The sequence below is a fragment of the Strigops habroptila genome, chromosome 15 (genome assembly GCF_004027225.2).
Source record: "Strigops habroptila isolate Jane chromosome 15, bStrHab1.2.pri, whole genome shotgun sequence".
In the NCBI taxonomy this organism is placed as follows: domain Eukaryota; kingdom Metazoa; phylum Chordata; class Aves; order Psittaciformes; family Psittacidae; genus Strigops; species Strigops habroptila.
In genome coordinates, this window is record NC_044291.2 from 6,263,202 (window position 1) to 6,290,185 (window position 26,984).

Below are 26,984 nucleotides of genomic sequence, written 5' to 3' on the forward strand. Positions count from 1 at the left end.
AGAATATATTTGAAAACATAGCTGCTGTGCTGCGAGGTGAAGTGTTCTTCAGAGAGATATATATAAGCCATTCATAGAATGCAGCTTTTATGAGGATGGGATCCTTGCCAATCAGTGCAAGGATCAGAAGAGTCATAAAGGTGCCAATGCCCCCAGATTGTCTTGGGATTCCTGTAATGCTCTGTGCCATCATGAGCTAACGAAGAACTCTACCTGGAAGTGTGTGAATGATCAACTACAAGAACTGGCAGATGAAGTGAAGATGGTTCTAAGCTTAAGCAGGAGCAGGTCCAAACTTTGTAAGCAGATAGTAAAATCCATAAGGACAGGAATGGTGTTTTTTGCTGTGTATTGGCCTGGTGCTTTGTGCAGTGCAGTTCTGGTTGAATTGCTGTCCCTGGGCACCGCCAGAACACAGGAAATAAATAGCGGATTGAAAAAACCAACCAGCCATGTGGAATTGTGGAGCCTGTGTGAATCTTAATTTTTCTGAAATGAGTATAATCCAAAGTGGGAATTAATCACAGCCCTTAATACCCCATTTGTCTGTAGATGTTTAAGAAGAAATCAAATTGAAATGAAATGATCAGATGGTGGTGTTCACTCTTCTGTTCTTTAGGACTACTTTTATGTCTTCATAAGCTGCTGGTTTGCCTTTTTAGTTGAGGCTTTGTGTTCTCCAGTGCATTCTAATCCAAGAATCTCAAAGCACTGAGAAACAATAACTGCAAGGATGCTGTATTGGTATATCCAGACTAGTCCTAGGTTCGTGTTTCAAAGCCCTGTACGAACAGCTTCACAAACCCTCCAGCTTCCTTGGAGGGTGGGAAAGTGAGTGGGGGTAGAAGCGTTTGGTCTGTCTTCCATTTAGAACAAGAGATGGTACCATGGCCTCAGGTCTGTTGTTACCTGCCAATGACTTTAATTGCAACTTCAGTGAAAACTAAAATTATATGTGAAGACGCTCTGACACAAAGTCCTTTCAGAAATACAGATTAGCAGTGGATGGTAAAAGGGCAAAACCACTTCAGTTCTGCAGTACAAGGAGTAAATTATTTGTGAGGCTCAATAAACCAGGGACGAAATCAATTTTATGGTGCAGGAATCCTCACTGCCTGTCCTGTGAACTTCCAAATGCTCCTGGGTTTCCCTGTGGGATCATTTCTATATATCTTTCTGGTTTGAAATTGAGCTCTTGCTGGGTTGAGAGCTGGGCTCATAAGAATGCATTTGTAGTGCCACATACAGGATTGCAATAACCCTTCTTGTCCACTCATATTAAAGTTTATACAACATATGACCAAAAAGAAAGTGCTTCAGGTTGTGCAGATCTGCATTAATGCAGTCTCCTCCTTTCATGGGTGTGTTTATAGCTGACATTACATTTAATTTTCAATACATTCCATGTATATTTAGTATTCATAACATTCAATATATGTCGAATTATACAAGCACTTTGTCAATCTCCTGTGTCTTATAAATAATCTAGTGGGAAATGTCTTTGGTCCATGTTACCTTTAACTTCTAATCCTTTGGACTGTGCAAGTCACTAAATGAACTCTGAAGCTTGTTTCTAGAGCAAACGTGCTTTTTCTGTCATTAACAGCACCTTTTTATTCTGTAGGCTTCCAAGTTATCTGATGCAGGGAAGTTCTTCATACAGATTGTCTGGCTTTAATTTAAAACACTAGTAAGGAAACCCCAAGTCCCCAGTGCCCTGCTCACAAATGTGGTGTTGCCGGCATCGATTGCCTTGCTGTGTTTCCAGTGGGTTTGGATTTGGTTTGGATGTTGCTCCACAGTAACTGTTAGATTGTTTGCCATCCCTCAAATATTTTGTTTTTACTATTGCACTACTAATGCAGCTTTCAGCCTAAATCTGTGCTTTAATGCAGCTCTGCATACTAAAATAGAAATAAGACTGGAAGGGATGATGAGATTGGGTTTGCCCTGAGGTAGCTAGTCAAGAACATGTGTAAGCATTTCAGAAGTGAGCAATGCAAAATGGAACAATAAATGCCTTTTCAGGTTACTTCCCTGCTGCAGCTTGTCCATCAGGACTTGAATCCTTGGTTCTATTTGTTTTTTCGGTTTAGAAAAGGAGATCACTGGTCAGACAAAAAGTTTACCTAGCTCAAAGTCTTCTCTCTGACAGTAGTTAATAAAAGATGTGTGAGACTTAGAAGTAAGTCTTCCAATATCTTGATAGGGAATTTTGAGTCAATAGCTAAGCAAAAAGATACGAGCAAGTTAAGTATTTATATTCCCTGAATACAGCTGCTCTGTTTTAGCTGCTACTTTGCTGTACTTTCTGCATAAAGCCTAGCCTGAAGAACTAGCACAATGGTATTCCTGCTTAAAAGCACAGGAAATCAAATGCCATGCCACTTCTGTGTGTTACAAATAAAACAACAAGTAATTTTCAGTTTTTAAGAATCAAAGTGGAGAAAGAACCCAGGGGTTGGTGCCCTGAAACCTAACTGAATAACATATTTCAGGCACAAAGTCTTGTATAGTGATGTCTGTAATGAGGCTGCTTTTGGTGTCATGCTAGAGGCTGCCTTGTCTTACAAGGGGAATCCCTGCTACCTTTGTGCCAGCACTTGGAGCCCTAGTGTGTTATCTCTGAAGCCTTATTCCATCTATCAGTTTTCTCTGCCAGCCTTGCTACCACGCATCAGTGCTGGAACTGAAGAAGCCAGTTTATCCAACCCTTCTGCTCCTGTCTGCCCAAGTCACCTGGCATGTGGTGGTTCTTACCTCGTGTGTTGTTTCCCTGATTCTGACTTAATTTTATCACTTTGTGCTGCTCTTTCTGGAGCAGTAGGTGTGTGTGGAGATCTTTCCCCTGGCTCCCAAGTGGACTCAAAACCTCTGCTGAGCATGTTGTCCATGCCACATGTGCTCTGCTGTTGTAGTCCATTTACAGAAGCGGTTTATTATGCCTACTGCAAGAGGGCAGGCAAGAGTCCCATATACTGCCTTCTGCTTGGTGCCCAGACAGCTTCTCACAGAATTTACTAATCCATACTTTCTAGGGTCTATGGTTTGAAAAGCTGGAGCAAGAGGAGGAAGGCGTTTGTCCAAAAGACTCTAGAAGGAAAGGGAGTGAAGAAAAGGCAATAATATGGATACAATGGGGAGATGCTGCATCAACTGTGGTTTTTCTATAACACTTTCTGGCTGCAACTCCTGATAGGAGTCAAGTGTAGAGAAGACTTAGAAGTTGGACTGTGTGTTCCTCCCAGTAGTTTGTGGATAAGAATGCACATTCATTTTCTGATATTAGGGATCAGGTTGCACATATTTTCACTCAGAACTAAAGCAGCACTAAGGTTATTGATTTAGGTGACGGAATTTGTCTAATGGATTTGTTGTCTTGTCTGCTGTGAGGATTTAGTGAGGATTTTTCTTCTTGTCTTCTGTGAGGATTTTTCTCCTTGGAGTAGCCTGGGAGCTACTTCAGTTACCACAGGAAATTGGATGATTTCCTTTTATAATGCTGGACCCCTGTGTTCATGTGCCTTTGTGTTGCTTTTTTGCCTTAGTAGTTGTGACAAGGACAGCAGAGAAGTCAGGATTTTGGCTAAAGCAGAAAGCTTCAGGAAAACATGGAGCACAACATGAGTGGAATCTTAATCCCTGGAGAGCTGATGCTTGTAAACTCAGGTGGTGCTTTTCCTCCAGTAAAGCAGGATTTGATACTGCAAGTTGGAGATCAATAACTGAAGTATTGTCTCAGTGTGCTCAAAGTGCTTGGCTTTGGAAAAAGCAAAAGCAAAGGAGAACTTGTGGGCTGTGGCTGCTAAGTCAGCATTTGGAGAAGGATAGTGAAAGGTTTCCTTCCTTTGAAATGTCTTGAAGTACACAAAAATTCAGGATTCTTGTTAGTATAGAAGGAAGCTGTTACTGCTTTTGCCTTGGCAATACTTATGCCGTGAGCAGTTAGCCAAGAGAAACCCTGGGTGGAGGCAAGCCTTTGGCTGCTCTTTATTCTCTAAGATGTGTCATATGGTGTTTGCATGCTGGAGCAATTTGGAGTCTTCTGAAGCCCCAAAGTGCAGGGGATGGGGGATTTTGTTGCAGTTTGGGTAACTATGGTCAAAAGGAGGTACACTGGTTTTGGGGCTCTGCTTCAACTTCTCCTTTTCTTGCTAATAAAAGAGATTTATTTCTTTCCAAAGTAGAGAGTGCTGCATTAAATGAGCTTGTTGGTGAACTTGGAACTTCAGCTGAAGGAGCTGTAGCTGTTACAGGATTAGAGGGAACGTGCTGCGGGTATAAGCTTATTCAGAACAAGCTCAAGTCTTGTTGAGGAGAAGCACTTGGTTTTTAGTGCCTTAAACTTTTTTTGTGGCTGAGACTCCCTGTTAGTATCCGTGTATGCTTATAGAGGCAGAAAAGCTGTGAAAAGGGAAGGAAACAATCATTCACTCATCTGAAACTTCCTGTTTCATTGCAGGGATTTTCTGCCACGTGGATCTGGCATCGTAACCAGACGCCCGCTGGTCCTGCAGCTGGTGAATGCCAGCACAGGTAAGTGAGCACCTTCCCTGTGTATCCAGCTGGATTGCTGTCTGAGAAAGGACTTACTTGATCAGTGGCACTGCGCAGTGTGTGTGTTTGTGAAGTAAATTGGAATTCTCTGCAGTAAAAATGACCTGCAGGTGGTTTCCAGTTGTACCTGTTTAATACATGATGCATGAAGTGTTCAGAAGCAAAATGCTTCTTAGGGTTGTTTTGTTCTAATTTATTAGGTGAGGCTCCGTGCATACACTTATCACAACTGTCCTTTCCAGCTGTGACTTTGAGTGTAAGACCAAAGAGGCAGATCACCCTGCTGCTAATCTACTGAAATAAGGGAATGAGAAGACTTAATGTACTGAAAACCCCAGCGTGAGAATGCTGGGATGTGGAGAAGGAAGGCTACAGAGTTCACTGATTTTGCTACTTGCTTGCAGCATATCTTCATTACGATTCTCCTTCACATAAGTAAAGATCTCATCCAGGAGTTGACAAGTGAATGTTTCAAGGTCCTTTTCCTCTTGTCAGGTGAACTCGATCTATCCACAGCAGTCCTCTTGTCTTGTAAGGAGACAATTTGACTTTTAAGAGGTTTTGAAATGGAAACAGAGGGTTCTTGGATTGGTTAGCCTAGTCAAGGACTGGCACATACAAAAAACCCAACCAGCAGCCAGCTCAAAACCATGTCAAGAGAAGGTTTGGCGTTTTTTCCTCTTAAGTCTGTTTTCATTATGTAAAAAGACTGTTATTTACCCCCAGCACTTTAATACAGACCTAGTCCAAACTTTCCTGTACCAAGATACCTCCCATGGGAGCTGCGGAAGTCACTGCTGCAGGCAGGTGCATGCTAAGTTTGTTTTGTGTTACCAGAGAAGGTCTTGGGTTATTGCTTGAATGAAGGCAAGTGAGGATGCCTCCTCTGCTGAGAACAGAAGCTGGATTGTGAAGATGTTGGGCTCAGCTGAGTTCTCTGATGTTGATCAGATAATGTGACTGCAGTGCCAACCTGCAGGTCCTAGTGGGAAAGGCTCCCTAGTGGGAAAGTCAGATTTCATCTCTTCAACTGTGGTTTTGTTTTGTTTTGCTTAGGGACATGATGTTTTCATTACACTCTGAATGTTTCTCTGACCTCAGTGACTATTTCTGACTCTCTCTGCTTCCGTTTAAATAGAATATGGCGAGTTCCTACACTGCAAAGGAAAGAAATTCACTGATTTTGAGGAGGTTCGTTTGGAGATTGAGGCTGAAACAGATCGTGTTACTGGCTCCAACAAAGGGATTTCCCCTGTGCCCATCAATCTTCGAGTCTACTCTCCCCATGGTGAGTCTTAATGCAGCATCTGAGTCAGCAGATAGACAAGGCAGGATGCTGCTTTGTCATGAAGTAGGCACAAAACAGAGGTGAAATGGAGAGTGTGCTTGATTTTGACTTTAATCTCCATGTGCTGGGCCATGCTGTGTGAAACCATTAGTCCTTGACATACTGCTAAAAGAGGGTTGTCTGCCAGCTGAAGGATCTGACTGCTGGCAGAAACAACTGATGTCTGTGCAGAAGCTTTTTCCTGAGGCTGTTCTTTTCCGTCAGTATGGGCATTACACTGAAGAGCTGCTGTCTCTCCCTGCTTCCTGATACTGCTTTACTGGGCAAAGAAATGGGGAGAGTGGCTTTCTTGAAGAGCACTTCTGTTTGCATGTAAATATGTACCTTGTATAGTTCTTTCTGGGTAGTGCCTATGTCAAATGCTGCTGATCTCAGTGGAAGAATTCTTCTTAAACAAGGGAGTGACATAGTCCCAAATTTGCCATCTCTTTAAATGTGAACAACTATCTGGGTATTTTTGGAAGGTAGCAGCTCAGTGCTGTGTTTTTTCTCTCAGCAAGACTATGAAACAGTTGTATAGGGCTGCATATTGTAGTCCTTCAGGAGAAGGCCCAGCTGACTTTGACAGGAGCCTCCCTTGAATAAGGGTGGCAGGACTGAGCTCTTCAATACTAGGGACAACTCTTAATGTGTGGAACCAATTCTTCTGACTCCCCAGCCTTTGTTATGAAGTGGAAAAAAAAGTACTGTTGTTCCTTCCCTTTCAGTGTAGTCTATATGGAAGGACTTTGAGGACACAGTTTTCCTGACCAGGGTGAAAATAAGTGATTTAAAGGAAAATGTGATGACATTGACAATCACAACTAGTAACAATAGCAACTAGTTTTTGCTAAGCAGTAACAGAACTAGAAAGCTGTGTGCTTCTGTGTGTGCATCTGTTATGCCTGTTATGTATTTGAGACATTAAAGCTACAGGTGTTTACTTATAGACCAGAACATTCTTATCTCAACACTCCCTTGTGTTATCTTCTGTTTCCTATGTCTAGTCCTGAACCTGACCTTGGTGGATCTACCGGGTATGACAAAAGTCCCAGTAGGGGACCAGCCCCCTGACATTGAGTTTCAGATCCGAGATATGCTCATGCAGTTTGTCACCAAAGAGAATTGCCTCATCCTGGCAGTATCTCCAGCCAACTCCGATTTGGCCAATTCTGATGCCCTGAAGATTGCAAAGGAGGTGGATCCTCAAGGTAAATATCTCTTATTTAGCATGACATTACTAGAGAGTGACCTGATTTTTTTCTATTACCTTTTGGTTGTGATCAGCCCAGTAGCAGTGAGCTCCTGTCGTCTTGGATTGTATCTTCACCAACACACATTCTTCTGAGAGGTGGTAGTGTGAGCTTGGGCAACCTGTCAGCTCTGTAAGCAGAGGAAAATAGTAAGTTGTTTGCTTGGTAAAATATGCCTATTTTTTCCATAGGGCAACGCACTATTGGAGTCATCACTAAGCTGGATCTTATGGATGAAGGCACTGATGCACGAGATGTATTAGAAAATAAATTGCTTCCGCTTCGTAGAGGTATGCTTCCTCATGTTCACCATCTCTTTCCTCTGTTTTCCCAGTGTGAGGTGTCCTGGACTCAATCCCTTCCTCCAGTGCATCCCCTTCCTGCAATATCTGTTACAAGTTGTTAAGCCATTTCTGTTTCAAGCTGGAATTGAGAAAAGTCAGGGATTGGTCACCCTGCTGATAGGAGATTTTTAGGTATTTGTACCTAGATATGTAGTCCTAGCAGAAGCACAGCCTTATGGTCTGGTCTTTACTTTCTCTTTACTACTTTTAATAAGGCAAGCTGCAAAGATGGACCTCCTGTCTAAAAGACTCTTCATCTTTTATCTAGAATGCAATTGCTATAGTATATCAGATGAAATAATTCTGGCTTACGGTATGTGCTGTGTTAGCCATAGTGAAGTACCTATCCTAAGGATTTTAACAGAAGAGTCTGAAATGAATGAGACTGGGGTATGCTTTGTGACTGGGAGAACACTTAATAAATAAGCTAATTCTCAGTCGCATAGTCATTTTTGTCCTGCATCCCTAACCATCAGAGCCTGGGCCATTCAGAGGAAATCCTGGTTTTAAACTCTTCCAATGAATTCCTAATAACATGTTGCTACTAGAATTCCCCCTTTGCAGTGCTGCCAGCTGGGTAACTTCCTTCTCAGTCTGAGTCCCATTTACATTCTCATCCTTGCATCCATCTGATCTCTAACCCTGCTCTTACAGGTTACATTGGTGTAGTGAACAGAAGTCAGAAGGACATTGATGGCAAGAAGGACATTCAGGCAGCTCTGGCTGCAGAGAGGAAATTCTTTCTCTCCCATCCGGCCTACAGACACATGGCTGATCGCATGGGAACCCCCTACCTGCAGAAAGTGTTGAACCAGGTACTGTCAACAGCTAAGAACTGCTGCCCACTATGGCACAGGAATGACCATCAGGGCTCTTCTCAGATGGAAGTGCCTGACTTGTATAAATATACAAGTATATTTATACAGATATACAGTGAAAAACACTAAGGTCAATTACAGAGCTAACACACCAGAGGCAGAGCACTGCTTTATCCTCTCAGTAACACCAGTGCAAGATCAGTAGTTGGTTCATGGCACATTTACACTATCAGAATGCAAGGTCTTTCTGGTTAAGCTAAAAGATGCCTTCTAAATTTCCAGTGGTCTCTGTACCTAACAGTAAGCTGCAAAGATTGATTTAAATGTGATACTGGTAGTCCTTTTCCCATCTATTAAGGCTATCTTGTCTCCTGTCTCGTACAGTAGCAACTTATTGTTGCTTCCCTCTCTGCTCCCTTAAGTGAAGAATTGCTTTGTTCTTTTTCCTCCTTATTTAAATACTTCAAACTGGAATTTTTGACAGCTGTGCTCTGTGGAAACCCTCTTATTAGAGCCTCATCAGTGGTTTTGGCTCCTTCCACCTTGCCTTGTGATGTTTATTGTTGAAAAAAGGTTTAACCACTATGGTGTCAGTGGTTTGCTAATCTGAAGCTGGGATAGTCTTTACCTGTATAAGCAAATGCTAATACTTGTATGTAAAGCTTATTCTTGGGTGGGAGACAGCAGGCTTGTATGAAGGGGAGTTTTGTACCTGACTAGAAGGTAAAATGAAGGTGATGAGTAGAGGGGTGCAATAAGTAGGAGCTGGAGAGGCAGGATAGGCACAACTCATAACTGGTATCTGTCCTGGGATAGACGTATTAGGACCACTCAGAAGGACTGAGCACAGAAGAGAGGAGCATTCCTCTTTTATTTTATGGTGTGGAGGTAGCAAACTCTCCCCAGTGACCACCTGGAGGTTTATTATCATCTGAAACCTTTTTCTTGTGTAGCAATTGACCAACCACATCCGTGACACCCTGCCAGGGCTGCGCAACAAGCTCCAAAGCCAACTTCTCTCCATTGAGAAGGAGGTGGAGGAGTACAAGAACTTCCGCCCTGATGACCCTGCTCGCAAGACCAAAGCTCTGCTTCAGTAAGTGGCCCCAGTGGCAAGTCCCTCCTTGGAGACGACTGCTCAGCCATGACTTCTGCTTAATGCCTTTTGTTTTCTTTCAGGATGGTCCAGCAGTTTGCTGTGGACTTTGAGAAACGCATCGAAGGCTCTGGAGACCAAATTGATACCTATGAGCTGTCAGGAGGAGCTAGGATTAACCGCATCTTCCATGAGCGTTTCCCCTTTGAGCTGGTGAAGGTACTGCCTCCCTGTGCTGTTGAGATCCACTCTGTCATCTTGCCTATTGTCTTTTACCTCTTCTGTCTCCTGACTCCTCTTGGTATCTTTCATAATCTGTCTGTCCTTTTGACTGCTTTGTTTCATGTTCTTCCCTTTATCGCTTTCTTACTTATTCTGTCTCCTTTATTAGAGCCTTCCCATAGTACTGACCCTTTGCCTCAGTCCCCATCCTTGTGACAGAACTTAAATTTTCTTAGTTAAATGACAGTGTTTCTTTTTCTTAATTCCTAAATGCTAAATTATATGTGCAAAATAACTTCAACACAAACAGTAGTTAATCAATGAATGTTCTTGCAGATATGTTGTGTCAAAGCTTTGACTGATTTCAGATAGTGTGAATGGTGCTGAAACTTGTATTTCCTTGATCCTGAGCACCAGACTAGACTTAAAGTTGCCCTAATAAGTACGCAAGAAGCAGGAAAGAGGATGTAGATACACCTGGGATTACTTCTGTCTGTCCCCCTAGAGGTGGGAACAGTAGAGAAACTATTCTACTATCATAACAGTTAAAGAGGATTTTAATCGAATTATAGTTTTCTTGGATAGCAAAGTGCACTAACCTGATCAGAAGTGGTACAGAAAGACTTCTTTTGATATCAATTGGAACAGACTTGAGAGCCAAATCATTCCAGTCCTGCATTTTGCTTTCTTTTCTGCATTTGAATAAGATGAGGCCTTTTTAGGTGAAATACAAGAGCCTGCCTTGTATTTGATAATACATTTTTGGATGTGAATTGTAAATCTGTTTGTTGTGTTCACTGAAAAAAACATCTTCCAAGATCTTGGGCTGAATCTTGGGAGAAAAAACAGTGTGTTTTAGGAAGCAATCTAGTACTTCAGTCAGATTGCTTTATCTCAGCAAAGCTCCTTGAGAGCTGCTGGGGCTTGACATCTGTAAATGTAGGCCCTCAGCTATTTGTCCAGCACGTCTGCATTGGCAATAGAAGCCTTAGGGCTGGACTCTGTATCCAACACTTGGGCTAATATCTGTCACATGACAGTGCTGGCGTGGGACATCTTCTTGTGTTGTGTATCCTGGGGTTGCGCAAATAAGTGTCAGACAGATTCTGATCAAGTTCTCTCTTGGTGCAGATGGAGTTTGATGAGAAGGAGCTGCGGCGGGAGATTAGCTATGCCATCAAGAACATCCATGGTATCAGGCATGTATCACGCACTAGGCAGATCACTGGCTGCATAGCCTTTTAAATACCTCTAGATCTTCTGAATGGCGTTGAAGACTTCAGAGGTACGGTAGGTCAGCCAAAGGGGAGGGATAACCTCCTTGGACCACTCCAGTAGCTTGAATTTGGGAGTAGGGACAATCATCCAAGTCAGTTTGCTTTCTCTTCCCATGTGAGAGTCGCAGAAGGCTAAAAGGTAAAATTGCCTTGGTGACAAGACATTTTCACCCTCCTTCTTGTGTCTTGACATAAAGAATAGAAAGAGGGATGCCAGCCCACACTACTCTTTCATTTAGTTAAAACTAAAATGTCCTGGTGGCTGAGGTGAAATGGTGGCCTGGCCATGGCTGTCCAGCTTTTGCCTTCAGCACCTCTTTCTTGTGAGGTGCCAAGCATTCCCCATTTTCCATGGACTCCAGTCAGGGCTTGTCCTAGGGGATGTGACATTCACTCCCAGCCCCACGTGCCGGGTGTCAGTGATGGCGGTGCCTGCTCCAAGATGTGTGTGTAACGATTTGACATTCTCCTTGCCCCTTCTCCCCCTCCTGCCTTCTCTTGTCCCCACCCTGGGTGTTTAGAACCGGTCTCTTCACACCCGACATGGCCTTTGAGACCATTGTGAAAAAGCAGGTGAAGAAGATTAAAGAACCTTGCCTGAAATGCGTGGACATGGTCATTTCGGAGTTAATCAATACTGTTAGACAGTGCACCAAGAAGGTAACCAGAGGCAGCATGGAGTTGGCACCTTCCACCCGCTCGCTGGCTGTGGCGCAGCATTGTGACCTGGGCAGGGACTTGCCTGCAGCCACACTCGGTGTTTCTAACCACCTCCTCAGCATGACTAGACCTGAGCGGTACCAGCCTGGAGCCATCCAGCCAACAAGCCAAACAGGAAGGGAAGTGCTGTGGCACATGTGCCATGGCCCTGCTCCCTGCCTTTTTGAGCTGAGGGGTGCTGGAGATGTCCCTGCCACCCTTCTGCAGTATAACTCTTGATTCCTTCTAAAACCAAGGGTATTTCTTATGTGGCCACATTTGACTTTAAATTTAGTATCTGGGTTTATTTTCCAAGGCAGAAACTGGGATTTAAATTTTGCCCCCTCTGTTCTTGTAGAAGTGAGAGGGTTTATCCCAAACTAGCCTTTGGATGCTGCTGGGGACAAGTATGGGGCTGAACTTCAGACGATACAGCAGTTATAGCTGTGGGCTGTATTGCAGGGATCCATTCCTGTGGTGTTTGGCTTGGTTTCTGGTTGGCTTGGTCCATTACCCTGTTCTGGAAGAGCAGCACATGGCTGAGAAGAAGCAAGTTAGAAATGTCCATCAATCTCCGTGGTCCTCCTAATCTCAGAGAGAGGGCTTCAGGTTTTGCTCTTTGGGATCCATACTGGCATTTGTTGGGGCTGAGGGAGGGAACCTGCCTTGCTTCTGCCCTTTGGATATGGCAGTTCTTGTTTTGTTGGGGTTGAAAGGCAGCAAGATAAAATGACTTGTGCCATTCCTCTCAGCCATGGCTTGCTGCTTCAGGCAGGGCTGGGTGCTGGTGGAAAGGCACCTCAGTTAGGATGATGGTATGGGCACTGGAGACTGGAATCGCCACTGGCTGTTCAGGTGCAGGTAAATGGGCATTGCAGGAGGTGTCTGGAGAGTCTGACACCCTGCCTCTGCAAAGGTGGGGAAAGGTGCCCAAGTGGTCATACTTGCCATTGCTTGGAGAAATGCCTAGTCCTTAGAGCCAAGAGCCTCTGCAGAAGGGCTCAGGCAAGCAGGCACGTGCTTTGCCCCCCAGGACAGACTGGGAAAGCAAAGTGGATGCAGTGAGAGAGTGCTCAGGTTTCTAGAGTGCTGGAGGAGCTTCCTTTTTCCTTCCTGCTGTCATCTCTTGGGGTGTGTGACTGTGGGGAGCACCCAGAAAATTGCCATTAGAGCCTGGCGACAGGTAAGCACAGGCCCTCAGGCTGCCAAGTATCCAGAGTTGCCTGCTAACTGGATCAGAAGGGCCCTCCTTTTCCATGCCCTCTGAAGCTTCTCTTGATTTGTTCTCCATCCCTCAGTTGCTATTAAAAATCTCCCATTCATTCTTTCTCTTTGCATCCTTCCTTCCATTTCCCACGTCTTTTTTTTTTTCACTGTTCCTTTTTGTTTCCTCTTTTACTGATAATTTCAGGATAGACCATCTGTTCTGACAGCAGCAGGTTCCTCAAGTGATCGGGTGGTGGGTAGCAGGGTGGGAAATAAGAGGCCACAGGGGTGGGGGGGAAGTGTCACAGATCCAGGATTAAAGCATTCCATTTTAGCTCAGCTCCTACTGCTATGGATTTGATGGTTTTCCTCAGTGCTAGTGTGTGCTCTAGTAGCCATGGCTACAGGTTTGTATTTGAAGAAAGCAAATATTGTGATTCAGGTGATATTCAGGTACTGGAAGCTACTGATTTGCTAAAGATACTTGGTTTTGTGCAGGGCCTTCCACGTCTGGTGGGGAAAACAGTGTTTATTGAGCTTAGCAGGGTAACTGCATTAGTAGGAACTGTTGTTAAGTCAGAGGATGTGAACTTTGGAAATGCCCTTGTTTTGCTCCAAAGAGGCATTTTTGGCACCTTGAGAAAGACCCTTGCGTGAAGCTGAATCCTGTAACATATTCCAACTCTTGGCTGCTTAAAAAGCAAACTAGTTGTAGGTCTTATCCTATGTGCTGAGGGGTGTTTTAATAGCAGTGTTGCTTGGGGTCTTGCAGGTGTTATCCACAGAGATGTGAAAGATGAAAAACAAGTAACAAGGTCTGTGTAACAAAGAGCATCCTGGTAGAAGCTGTGAAGTGTTAAAGATGTGCTGAAAAATTTCTTTGGGTTAAGTAGTCTTGAATTAATTTTGCCATATTTTAGTAACTTTAGTTTCTATGGACTTTCTGCTTTTTCAGAGTGGAGCCACTGTGAATACAGGCCACTCAGGATCAGTGGAAATTAGTACTTCCTTATAAACCTCGACGGGCCTGTATTAGGTCTGATGCTACAGCTTAGCTGGGGCAGAATGGATGCTCTATATAGCTGTGGATGCCCTGTAGAATGTATGCATTTTCCTAAATAACTGGGTACATCTGTTCTGAAGAAGTTAATGTTGCAGGGAAGGTGAGTGAAGTGAAATGAAATATGCTCCGTAAGTGGAGCAGTTTGTCTGAATCCCTGCAACTGAGAGCCATCAATTCAGTTCAGTTCTACAGCAAGATGCAAGTGACAGACCTTAGCAAGTCTTAACTTGGCTCCTGTGCTGGCTTCCTGCACAGGGAAGGGGAGATAAGGATAAGGAAAACATGAAGGGGAGATAATTGTGGTGGGAAGGGAAGGGGAATGCCTGAAGCAAAGGGAAATGAGCCGAGGTGAGCCTCTAGGAAGAGGGACAGTGGCTCGCTGGCAAGCAGCTTTGTCATAAAATCCAAAGAAGCTTTCCTTCAGGAGGAGATCACTTGATCCCTGGGGGGTTCCATCCGTTCATCTTGCTCTTGACAGCTCACCATTTCACTGGCCCAGCCTCTCCTACCTCATTCACCTTTGCCACTTCCATTTGCCTGTAGACTCTCCTGATACTTGGCAGTGCACAGGCCCCATAGCAATGCTCACCTGGTTCAATAAACTAATGGACTGAACCAAAAATCTCACTTCTCATTTTGCCTTGTGTTTTCTCTCTTTTCCCTTCTCCTTCCTTCTCTTTCTTCCTCCTTCCTGTTCTTTCTCTGCTTCGCTTTCTTCTTCCTTGTTGCTTCCTCCCACCCTGCCCCTGCCATGCAGAACGGGTCTCTTCACGCCTGACCTCGCTTTTGAAGCCATAGTGAAAAAGCAGGTGCAGAAGTTGAAGGAGCCGAGTCTGAAGTGTGTGGATATGGTAGTGAGTGAGCTCACATCCACCATCAGAAAGTGTAGCGAAAAGGTAAAGAACCAAAACATGCAAAGAAAGGTCAATGCCCGCTCCTTTCCCACACACTTCCATGCTCTTTCTCCACACGCATCCTCAGGAACTCCAGCAAACCTAGAGAGAGATAATGGGTATAAAGATGTAGCTAAAAGAAAGCACCAACCTGGTGTAAGAGCAGTTTAAAGGCAGGCCAAGAGAAGTGGGCATCAGCTGATGGGTTCTTTAGCTGAGAAGTGAGCTGGGATCTAGTGGATTACTCCAGCACGCACTTTGCCTCTGGCTGGCTCTGTAGTATACACCTCAGTGTGAGTCACTTTGCAAGCCCCATTTCTGTGCCACTGCCTGCACATTTGGAATGTCTTGGTTTTTGTGAGACTCCCCCTTAAAAAAAATCCAGATACCCTAGAAAAAGCCAGAAAAGCCCTCACATCCCCCAGCACGAGCGATCTGCAGGTTTCATCAAGTCTGCAGAGCTATGTTGAGCAGTAGCATATACAAACCAACAGTCAATTGAAAGTTTGAGGTGCAAGATGTTCTGCAAGAGGTACTCAGGGTCAACAGAAGATGACTTGGGGAAAAGCTTTTCCAGGCATTACACCGTCTGCATCATTCTCCTGCTGCTCTCTTGCTCCATGAACTATGCTCGGTTGGAGGTAGTGTGGATACTTTTCCTTGCATGCTGTGAAGCACAGGAGGTGAAGCCTTAGGCTAGGAGAGGGCAGCAGTAAGTGGAGAGGGAAGCTGTCCCCAGTGACATGGAAGGTGTTAAATACTGCTTAGAGGCTGGGGCAGGAGTGGGTTTGTTTCCCAGGCTGGTTTCCTCCAGGAGAGGGCACCACATGCCTCCTTAAAGAAAAAAAAGGCAGTTGTGGCAATTGGTGTTAAACACACCAGTGAGGAGCCAGAAACATCTGTGGCAGAAGAGAAGTATGTTCTGGAAACTGAGTTGGAAAGAGCTGTTTCATGGGTTATTTTAGGGCTTGAAAATTACAGTTCCCTTCTTCCAGGGTTGCAGCCAGACTCACCAATGTATACCCCTAAGCTGGGAAGGAGAGGAAGATAAGAATTGATATGAGTTCAGAGTGAAGGCAAGAGCTGAGCTCGTAAGGTCTGGTTGTACGTAGGAATAGAGCTCACCACTGCCTCTGGTAAGAAGGTGACATCTTTGTCATGCCCTGGGCTCTGCCCAGTCTCTCTCTTGCAAAGTCCTGCTGTTGCCAGACTGTGGGGGCTGATGTGGTGAAGCAGAGTAACTCCTTTCCAGCCTGTTTCTCTTGTGGGTTTTATTTGATGGATTTGGTTGTTTGCAGTGTTTTCTGTATCTGGCTGGAGACATCTGCTCTGGGTGGGGAGGGAGAAGGATCATGTAAACCCCAAGAGTGTTGAATTCCAGTTTTTGTTGGACCATGTCATTAGAATGGCCGGATACCCACTTGTGCTGTGGATTTTAATCTGTGATATGGTGGAGGACCACATGAGGATGTTCCAAGGTGATGCAACCAAGATAATGCTGTAAGGAAGGTGATAGTAGCAGTAACGCTGTAGGAGACTAATGGCTATAATAAATGGCAGAGAGACCAGGGAGGTAAATGTTGAAGATGTGAAATAACGGTCTGAATGGAAATATGTAGCAACAGTACTGGAAAGTAAAAGAAAGGCTTTAGTAGTGCTTAAAGTCAAACGTCTGCATGTAGTGATAAGGTTAATCTTGCCTGTGTCTCCTCCCGAAAGAGTAGAAGGGAACTGCCATAGACCATTTTAGGATAGCAGCCAGCCTGAGATGGGGTCTCATGGCATAAGGTAGTAACAGCACAAGGGCATTAGTCAATTTGCAATATTTATCTTGCATGTTATAGCCCTGCTTGATGTGGATAAGAGCATGTGCTATTTAGGGAAGATACCTGGAAAAGGCTACTTGAGGACTGATGCTAATTGTAAGGTAATACCCAGCCTGCTGTGGTGTGGACTGATGCTGCCTTTCAGATGACAAAACCAAACCTATAAACTCACTAGAAGCCCTGCCAGGCTTCTTGAAAGGAAGATCACTTGGGCTAACACCTCTTGAATTAGCTTAACAGTCCCGTAGCCTTGGTTTGTTGCTGTCCTGAACTATTGTGTTGTTTGTGTGGTGTCACAATTATTTCATTTCACCCCAGATGGTGAGGAAATCTTTGTATGTGCAGCTGATAAAGCTGCATCGATGGAATAATATGGGACTATCAATAAAGAACACGGAGGGTGGCAAACCCATCTGTTGTCTACAAAAGTACAGCTTTCCTGCATGGAAAGAGATTTGCAGTTGACTATTAGACAAAGTTGAGAGCTGAAGAGAAAGTAGCCATTGACAGCTGTTCTCTGGCCTGATTCTGAGCTGCTTCCAGTTGGTTAAATGGAGAGTAGCTCCAAAATCAGTAGAAAGCTGGTGTAAGATGTAAGACCTTCCATTTAGGAGGATAATGTTCTAGCCAGTGTTTTTCCAAAAGCAGGAACCTTCTGTGCCAGACTGCACTGCAGCATCTCACAAGTGCAGGAAGATCTTGCAAGTCAGCAACTTTCAGCTAAAGGTTGCTCTTTGGTGTGCTGGCAAGGTCTCCTGGAATCTGCAAAGAGGGGAACTAAGGAACATTGGGACAAATTGGTTTTCAAAGAGGGCTCTAAGCTTGTGTTTTGATTAAACAGGCAAATGCAGCTAAAACAGGATTGAAAACCCAGTTGAGCTGGGACATGATCCCAGGCTGACAGACTTGAACCCCTTGAAGGGTCGCCTGCTCTCCTGTCTTTCAGAGTCATGGCATTTCTGGGTGCTGTTTGTACTGCTGGTGATAACTCCCTGCCCCTCTGTGCCCTATTGCATGTGCCCTGGTGGTGTGACATCCTGTGGCTGCTTGTGTCCTCTTCCCTTGCCCACCCTTGCTTCTCCTGTGCATGCTTGGGGTTGCAAACTCCTGCATGGGGACTGATGCTGTCAATTTATTTTTGCACATGAACGTTGCTGGATTTGGACCTGGGTTTGGAGTAAACCACAACTTGGTTTGCACTTTGTGTGCATTTGTACTGGTTGGGAGTGGGGTGGAAGGGGGAAGGTTTGATGTGTTTTTTGTTTGACTGTTTTTAATTTGAAGCAAAGAAGCTGAGACTTGCTTAGAGGTTTTCCAACTTCCTGTTTTTGTTTGACATAACTTGCCCATCTATCCTTTGCCAACCCCCCAAAGGAAACAGGAAGCTTTGCCTGTGTGTCTCTGAAGCAACCAGCTGCCTAAACCATAAGGATCATGGAGAACACCCAGTTTGTGCTTTCAAGAGAAGGTGGTGGTGGGGAACATTAATTCCACTTGTTTTTTCCTGCCTCTGTAGGGTCATTGGCATTCAAAACAAACCACACATTTGAAAATGGGCAGCATCGAAGCTAGTGCTCAATGTCAGTTCCAGGCTGTTGCGACTTACCTGACTGCAAGGGTGCTGGAAGGGTTTGAGACTATCTGTAATCAGATGTTAGCAATGTTGATGGTTAGTGTCAGCTCTGGCTTCCAGTAGTGATGCTGCACACTTTGAGCCAGTTCCTTCTAACATCTTCTAACTGCTTATGTATAAAGAACAAAAGGCCAAACCAGTATAAGAAGCTTCTCTCATGTAAATCGAAGGAACAAAACAAATGCAGTATAGATCATAGGCAAACGAGACTTCTTTTTTATATACCCCCTTTTTATCCCTTAAGGGGACATAAAAGACTGGTATTAGGAAATGCCGTTTGACATTATAGTCAAGTTGGAGGTAATATTAAGAAAAGAATGGGGGGAAATGATTTAGTGGGGGTAGGCAAAGTGAGGAAGAACAGGCTGGATCCTGGATCTGGAGGATTAATCTCATTTGCCTATGCTAGGCCTGACCTGAGAAGCATACAGTTACTGCTGTTGAAATCACTAAAGGCCTATGAATGTAAGCAAGTAGGTAGGTGCTGTGTGAAACCCAGAGGGCTTTAAGGGTGCTGATTTGGCAGTGTCTCATATATGATCTGTAGATAATTCTTCTTTTGAACCACAGCTCATAAAGTCCTTCTACTTCTCTGTCTGAGCAGGGATGTAGAAGGATTTCCTCTTCAGTACCATGGCAAAAACTGTGGTGTAGATGCGATGTGAATACAGACCTCAGCTCTGTAATCTTGCCCCGACACAGGTGGAGAGCAGGTAGAAGCAGTTTGGATGCTTAGAGCAATGTTTCTTGAAGACCTTGAGTTGGTCAGATCCTCTGTCTCTGCTGCAGATGTTGATGGAGATAGCGAGATGCTTTCACATAGAGCCTCAGCAAATGGGGATTGAAATCCACTTCACTTCCCAGGGAGACTTTTCATAAGATTTAGCAGGTTGTAGCTACAGACCATTCACTTCCTTAGCCAACTACAATGAGCATTTACATCTGGGGTTTATCAAGAGTGTCATGCCAAGGAGAATGTGGTGGGTTAGGAGCAGGCCTCCAGTGAGGCAGAAAGGTTGCCGCAAGAGCGCAAAAGGTTTTTGTCCTGAAGCCCAAAGCAAGAGGGGAAAGAACTTTGCCCCCAGCAGACCTCCAGGAACTTGGAAAATTTTTCTGCAAGTCCAGCTTTCTGGAACTTCCCTTGCAAATAGCTGACTGCAGGGTGTATGTATGCATGCATGTATGTGGGGGGCTGCTCCCCACTTCATACCTCCCTTTCCCATGTGCACGTGTTTTCTCTCTCTTGCAGCTCAGCCAATACCCTCATCTGCGTGAGGAGATGGAGAGGATTGTCACGACTCACATCCGTGAGAGAGAAGGCAGGACCAAAGATCAGGTAGGGGATCAGGAGTGTGTGTAAGAGGGGAGATTGGAGGTGTGGGGACACCTTTGAAGGGACAGTCTAGGCTAGACTGAGCCAAGGGGTGTCTGGCTGCAGAGGGCTGGTCAGATGAACGATGCACAGGGCTCTGTCTGTCCCTGACTATTAGCAGTGTCAATCACTAATGTCTGTCTTGCTCTGTGCCTCTGTTTGGCAGGTCATGCTTCTAATAGACATCGAGCTGGCTTACATGAACACAAACCATGAGGACTTCATTGGCTTTGCCAAGTAAGCACCCACAGCCTATTGCCTCCTCTTGTCTGCATGTTTCCTGTGGCTCTGTCCTATAGCTGCTCCAGTAAATGGGTTGCAAAAGCCCTGGTGCAGATGCTGTGGTCCCAAAGTATGGCTCAGCTCTCAGTATTCTTGGTTTTCAGTGGCTCTGTATTACAAGGCTGGGAAGGAGAACAGGGATGTGTAGAAGGGGAAGTTAAGAGTATTAGGGTTGAGCCAGGGAGAAAGAAGCAGAAGCTGTGGAGGGTTAGTGACCCAAGTGTGGTTCAGATGGGAGTGTGATGAGTTGACCAGTCTGAGAGAGCAGATGGAAATAGATTGGGTTATCAAGGCTTGGAAGCCTGTGGTGAGGTGCATGAACTCACTGTAGCAGCAATCTGATGGGAGCAGGATTCAGGTGATCAAGAGCCTGAGGGGTTTTGAATGTCTCTGCTGTTGTTTGCAGTGCTCAGCAGAGGAGCAGCCAGATGAGCAAGAAGAAGGCAGCTGGCAACCAGGTAGGCCAAGTTCCATCTCCTTCACTGCTGCAAGAAGGGCATGTTTGCTACCTGGAAGCTACCAGGTGGACAAGTGCTGGGCTGGATGCAGCAGTGCTCTAAGTTGTTTTTTTTTATTCATCAAACTCCATTTATACCTGGAGGATGCTGGTTTAGGCTCACTGCAGTCAGGAAGAGCTGAGCATGTAGCAGCAATAGAGGGCAAGTATTGTAGAGGGAAATGATGCTTGATAATCAAGCTCTGGTCTTGCTTTTCTGGTAGAAATCCCTGTTAATGTTGTGTAAATCCCTGTTAGTTCAGCCCCTTCACTGGCTGTGCTAACTCCTCTGTTGAAGTGAGGGGTACAGAACACTAGGTGTGAACTGTTGCAGTACAGAATTGTCTTTTCTAGTTGTCTCTTTCACCAGTGGTATCTACTTTCTGGAAAGGGATTTCAAGAGAGTTTATGGACTCTCTTCTGGAAAACTTCACTGGAAGTACTTAAATCTCTGTATGGGGAGACAAAGGGTGATTATAGCCATGGTTGCACGGGGTATGTATGAGAACACACCCATAGGAGAAGGCAGGAGCGGAGGGGAGGAGTTCCCCTATTCCTTCAGGAACTGTAAGGAGTAAGAGAACTCAACTGAATACAATTGAAAAGGGGCTAATGATACTTTCTCCCAGATTTTCTGGGGACATGGCAAGGCTAGAAGATCTTGTAGAAACAAAGAAGCTTCATAGAGAATGGAAGCAAATGCTTTTGTTCAGTCCTTTTGAAGACATTCACTCCTGACATCCATCCTCTTTATAATATGTTTGACCACTGTTCCCTGCACATAAACACTCAGACTGTTTCAGTAGTGTTGGCAGGCAGGTAGGTCAGCAGGTTGGGCTGACCAACCATCCATTCCATGGGATCTTGGAGCAGCTGTAAGGAACCCCATCCTCTGCAGTACAACTGACACAAGAGCTGAGTGTAAAAGAGTGCAGAGGGTAAACTCTGGATGTACCTGTAAAGTGCTTTGGCTTTCCCATTAGCAGACTTTATTTTGGGATGGGGGTTGCTTTTCTTAACACCTGGGGTAAAAGATTTGGTACCAGCTTCCAGTTTATTTTATTTTTGAGCCTCTCTCCTCCTGCTCCAGCTTTCCTAGTAACAATCTCTCCTCTCTTTGCTCCTCTCCTGCTCTCTGCTCTGCTGCTGTTGCTATGGTTCCCCTTTGCAGGATGAGATCCTGGTGAGTAGAAGGCCACTCAGCAGGGTGTGCTAATGAACATTAATGTTGCATCTGGGAAGGCAAGAACAGTGCATAAACAAATTATTCCCTCTGCTGCTGAATGGGGAGAGGAGGGCAGCTGGCACTAGACACAGGTGAAGCAGAAATGAGGTTGAAAGGTAGTATGTTGAGGCAAAACTCAGAACTGCTGGTACATCTTGTGAGGGGGTGGAGATGAAAAGCAGTAATCCACGGATGTGTGGTTCTGTTTCACTGCCCCCTCCTGTCCATAGAGAGAATAGGACTATGTCGAGCTTAACAGTAGGCGTAAAATGAAGATCCAATGCCCCTAGGTTTACCTTTATAGGATAAATTGACAATTAAAAGGACCGTGTACCTCTGTGGTAGGCTGCTAACACAGTGCAACTTGCTAATATCCAGTGCAGTTGCATGGTTTTTTGAAAGCCAGGTCGTTTTCACCAGGCACATCCATACAACAAGGTACACACACAATGCATGCAGATGCTTTTGGGTATTAACAGTGCACTAATAGACATAAAAGCTAATGCATTTAAGCTGATGCATACTTGCATTTGATTACTGCATGTGTGAGGCTCTAAACCAGCACTTGGTGAACTGGAGTCCCCTAGAGAGTAATAGCCTGGCTTCTTTACAGACTAAACCTAAAAGGAACTTGTTTTGCCCTAAATTAATATGACTACTCAAACACCTGGGTGCATAAGTCCAGGGCACTAATTCCAGATGCACCGTTTTGTTCTATTTAGTGTCTCCTTTTACTAAACTCAATTCTTTCTGGGTTGCTTGCCCATCTCTTCTTGCCCCAACCCCTGAGTTGAGTAAAGCACTCCACATGCTCAGTGTGCCCAAAGGTGTGCTGGCATCCTGGTTTTCTCTAGGCATGGCCTTTTCTGGGTGTGTTGCTGTGATCTGGTGTTTGTAGGTTTTGCCAGTATCCGAGGCACTCTTGATGCACTTCTTCCTGCATCTCTTTCCTCTTGGCAGAGGGTATAATGCACAGCACTGCCAGGCTCCTTCCTGCGTCCTTTTTATACTATTCCTGGCCCTTTTGAGGCAAAGACCTTCACTGGCCAGTTGAGTGGGGGGCTCCTCTGGCAGCAGCAGAGAGCACGGTGTTCCTCGTCTTTCCATACTACTCTGTGTGTAGGGATACCCTCTGGTCTTTCCTCTGTCACCTAAAGCCAGGCTTTTAGGGCCTGTGTTAATGCTCACTGCTTCCACCCCCTTAGGTCATCCGAAAGGGCTGGCTCACCATCAACAACATTGGGATCATGAAGGGTGGCTCCAAGGAGTATTGGTTTGTCCTGACAGCGGAGAACCTCTCCTGGTACAAGGATGATGAGGTGAGTAACACAACTTGAATCTTGTGCCTTGATGAGCATACGGCCTTCAGTTCACTGGGTGCTACAGATGAATCTTCTCAGTACTGTCTGCAGCTTGTGACACAAGCTGAAACTATCCCTGGGCCAGGCTCTGTGGTCTCAGCACTGCTGAGCATTTCTCAATTGATGTGAATGTGGCTTTTTTTGATGCACAAGGAGTAACATCTGTGCCTGAAGCTCTGGCTCAGCAGAAGGTTAACAGACACTTGGAATGACTTTGACCTTTATTTGTCTTGCTGTGGCAGCTGCTAGTAAGGGTTTGATGGGTTAGTTCCAAGATTTGGACTTGTTAGTATCTTGGGGACAGTTAGAGTTGAGTTTCCTGAAGGAGTATGACAGAGGTTTTCCTGCATCTCTCCTGGTCACAAGAAGAAAAAGCTATCTCCTTTCTGAGTATAGCAACAGGAGCTGTGGACCTGAAGCTGCAGCTCAGATGCTGGCTTCTCCTGACTTGGAGTAATTACTTAACCTCTCCAGGATTCAGTTGTTAAACCTGCAAAGCAGGAATGTCTTTCTTTAATGCTTCTATATTGAACATGCCATTCATGCATTGTGTGTGAAATTGTCTGAATTGTGAATGGTTAGAGTACTGCTGATCAAAAGTACAGTGATGTGTGGAATATCACTGATAGGAACATGCCAGAATCCCTAATATTCAGGGTTTTCAAGCAACTCTACAATGTGCTGTGGTGTTGTTCTGCTTCAGTGGGAAATTATTTAAGCAGACAGAATTGTCCCAACTGAAATTATCATTGTCAACAGTGTGTTGCTTCCTGTGCAAAACAAAGGTAGCTAATTGTCTCTTCTGATGACTTTGAAAAGAGAATAGCTGGATGGTTTTGGTAAGAACATGATCGAAAGGGTTAGCCCCACTCAATGTGCTGGGAGGGGAATGGGAAATGTCTGATATGATTTAATCATGCATTCTGAGTTGATGGGGGTTTCTGATTGCAAATGAAGACACTGCTCTGCCTCTTATTGTGGTTTGTGTCCCTCAGGTGTTCTGAGCACACAGTAATGTGCCTGGGAGCTGCAGCTAGTGCTGGCTTCTTGTCTAGTTCCTATCAGTGGGCCTGTCTCATTCTCAGCAGGTGGAAATGATGACAAACCCAGTGATGAATCAGCCTCTAAATATCACTTTCTGCATAGAGACTGCTGCTGTGCTGCTATGGATGAGCAGGCAGTGATTTCCTAATTAAAGAACCAGGCACTGAAATGGCTTTCACTAAATCAGTGTGTCTCTGCTATAAGACCCCTGCCCTTGCATGCAGAGCTGCTTGGGGAGGCTTCACTTTCCTCTAGGTTTGCATATGCAGGTCGAGTGGTTATAAACATCAAGTAGTTTAATCAAAGCCAGCTGCCACATCTGCATTACAGACATGATCAGAACTCCCTGCTCTTCCCTGGAGAGTGGGAGGGAGGGAGGGCTACAGTGGGGATGTATAAACTGTTGATAGATTCCAGTTGCTTGGGATGGGGATTAGACCTCCCTTCCCTCCTGAGGGAGGGCAGCCTTGGGGGTCAATAGCAACTGGAGGTCTGCACTGTTTCCTTCTGCATAGCAAGAGGTAGAGCTGCCTAATGAAAACACTTCTCTGCCAGCCTCAGTCCCTGAAACACCACAGGACCAGTGCTGATGAGGTCTGAGCTGCCTCTGAGAAAGGAGTCTTTGTCTTCAGTGGAGTGGGAGCAGGGGGGAAAGGGAAGCATGTTTTTACTTGCTTCCTCCCCGAGTTCAACTCCTCGATCACTGGCTGTTGTGAGGGCAAAAGGAAGCAACTTTCACCTGGACTCCATAGCTGTTTTAGGCTAAAAGTCAGTGCGTTTGAAAGGCAGCTTGGAAAGCTTTGAGGATGGGGATTCCCATCCCAAACCTCAGTCCTGCACAGAGCTGGCTCCCTCCCAAAGAGCTGTCTGCAGTGCATGGTCCTCTATCAGACAGGGTTATCTTTGCATGGCTGTTCCAGAGCTTTCCTTCTCCACCAGTTCAGGAGGACCCATGTCCTCTACAGCTCCTGAAATGTTCCTGTGTGGTTTTTAAAGGCTGTACACCATGATCTTTCTTCACTTAAGCTCTGGGAGGAAGGGGGAGGCTTTGTCTGCTCCACCCTGCACTTCTGTGGGCTCTCTTGTCCCAGTTCCCCTGTGCTATGGCAGCTTTCCAGAGGGAATGAACAGGGAGCTGAATCCATCTGGTGTGGATGGAAGTGCTGGTGGCAGAGCTGTGGGTGATGATGGAGGAAGGAACAGGGTGAGAAGGTGCGTGGTGGGTGAAGACTAGGCTGGCACCTCTAGAGCTGGGGAGATTTGGGGTACAGCCTCTCCCTGCCCTGTTTTGCAAGCCAGGACCCGGAGCCTGTGGAATGAAGACATCTGGACCCCATTAGTGAAATACCAGTCTTTCCGCAGTGCTGGCTTGTTTTTCTTCTGCTCTGAAGAAAGGAACTGAAACTCAAAATGTCTTAAAGGGCCCAGCATTACATGTTAGCAGGGATATGTGGCTGTGGATGCTCTGGAGGGGCCTGAAGGAGTGTGCTGGGGAGAATGGGAGGGGAAGGAAAGAGCAGACCAGGCGGGGGTGGAAAGTTGGCTCCCCACTCTGCCTTGCTGCCAAGAGCATGTGTGTGTGCTCCTGGGCTCTGTTTGTCTTCCTGTCTCCTTTCAATGAGTCAAGCGCTGGCCCCATGGAGAGCGGCCCCACAGAAAGCTGGCCTCCCAAGACCTGGAGACCCTCCTGAGGTGCCTGCACCTCCTCAACCCTGTGGGATCATGCTGCAGCCAGCAGTGGGAAGGAGAGATGGGGAGGAGCCTGCTCTGGCCGCTGGCAATATAGAGTGAGATTTTCTTTGCTAAGAGAGGCCACAGTGTCCCCAGGGCTGGAGCAGCAGCACAGCACACAGGATAGCTGCTCAGCAAGCTCCTTAGTGGACACAATACAAGAAGCTGATTTGAATAGTCCTTCTGCCTGAATCCCTTACGAAATGCGCAGTGCCCACTTCTCTGCAGGGCTTTCCTGCCTGCTGGAAAAGAGGGTCTGTGAGCTGGGCTAGAGCTGCTGCTGATGGGGACCTTGTAGGCAAGATGCAAGGAGCACTGTGCTCAGTGGTTCCTATTAGTAAAGCTTACTACCTGCCGGAGGGGTCCCCTGCATCGTCTGCTCTGCAAGGGTGACTGTATCTGTTGGAGTGGCTGTGCTGGAGTGTTTGCACAGCTGGGTAGATGGATATACCTGCTGGTTCCTTTGGGAGTTTGTGTGAATGTACAATACAGATGGGACCTTCTGTCCTTACTCAGGTAAATCACGTACTAGAAGGCTGGGACTTGTAAGAACAGGTGACTAGATGAGAAGGTTACGGCCTTATTTGCTTGTGTAGAAGTATGTGTTGCATGCAATGTCAGAGCATTTGAGTCCTGTGTGTGTGCAGAAGGGATGGGCACAGGGTTTTAGGTACTTTCAGGTGCGTGGGGGATGCTTCATATTCTTTATACATCATGTTAATTCCTGCTGCAACAGCCGTGCTTGAGCTCTTCCTCTGATTTCTCAGTCTTCATGCATTTGCTTTTGCTTGAAGCATAAAGGTATTCTCTCCTGTCCTGGGGAAAATGTGACCTTATTGGCAGTCACTAGATAGCTGCTTATTCTGTACCTGTCAATGTGCTGTACCCAATTCTAGTTTAAAAATAAATACTTTGATCAGTACTGAGATTGTCCCCCCACTGCACACACATACACATACCCCCAACAGTCTGTGTCCTTGGGGCCCAGCCCAGGTGGCAGAAATCCTTTTGTCTTTGATGCCCACAAATGATCAGAAACTTGCTGATGGGTCTGGCTGCAGCCAGGGGTTTGCAGGAGCAGGTCTGCTCTGAAGTTCTTCCTCTCCTGCTTTCACACTACTCTTAGGTGCTCTCTGGAACATGTTCCTTTTCTTTACATCCTCTGTGGAGCTCTTTCATTCATTCACTCATCTTTTTTCACAAGTGCATGTTTTCTCATGGATAGTACCTTACTCAATCAGTCCTCACGTATGCTTTCA

General features: G+C 45.5%; 1 protein-coding gene across 11 annotated transcripts in view; it reads left to right on the top strand.

Annotated features, from left to right (window-relative positions):
* DNM1 (dynamin 1) overlaps positions 1–26,984 on the top strand; it is a 64,927-nt gene that overhangs the window by 17,577 nt on the left and 20,366 nt on the right. For 6 of the 11 annotated variants that reach the window (XR_003994434.1, XR_003994435.1, XR_003994436.1 and 3 more), the window contains exons 2-15: positions 4,463–4,536; positions 5,696–5,845; positions 6,892–7,095; positions 7,329–7,427; positions 8,136–8,296; positions 9,253–9,395; positions 9,479–9,614; positions 10,749–10,816; positions 11,416–11,554; positions 19,464–19,550; positions 19,753–19,823; positions 20,275–20,326; positions 21,536–21,547; positions 22,795–22,908. Coding sequence is in view for 8 of the 11 variants with exons in the window: in XM_030506716.1 (XP_030362576.1) it covers positions 4,463–4,536; positions 5,696–5,845; positions 6,892–7,095; positions 7,329–7,427; positions 8,136–8,296; positions 9,253–9,395; positions 9,479–9,614; positions 10,749–10,816; positions 11,416–11,554; positions 19,464–19,550; positions 19,753–19,823; positions 20,275–20,326; positions 21,536–21,547; positions 22,795–22,908 (1,510 nt within the window). In the remaining 3 variants the exon portion in view is untranslated. Of the gene's footprint in view, positions 1–4,462; positions 4,537–5,695; positions 5,846–6,891; positions 7,096–7,328; positions 7,428–8,135; positions 8,297–9,252; positions 9,396–9,478; positions 9,615–10,748; positions 10,817–11,415; positions 11,555–14,619; positions 14,759–19,463; positions 19,551–19,752; positions 19,824–20,274; positions 20,327–21,535; positions 21,548–22,794; positions 22,909–26,984 lie in introns of all 11 variants that reach the window. The other 5 variants (XM_030506718.1, XM_030506711.1, XM_030506713.1 and 2 more) reach the window with 3 other exon arrangements.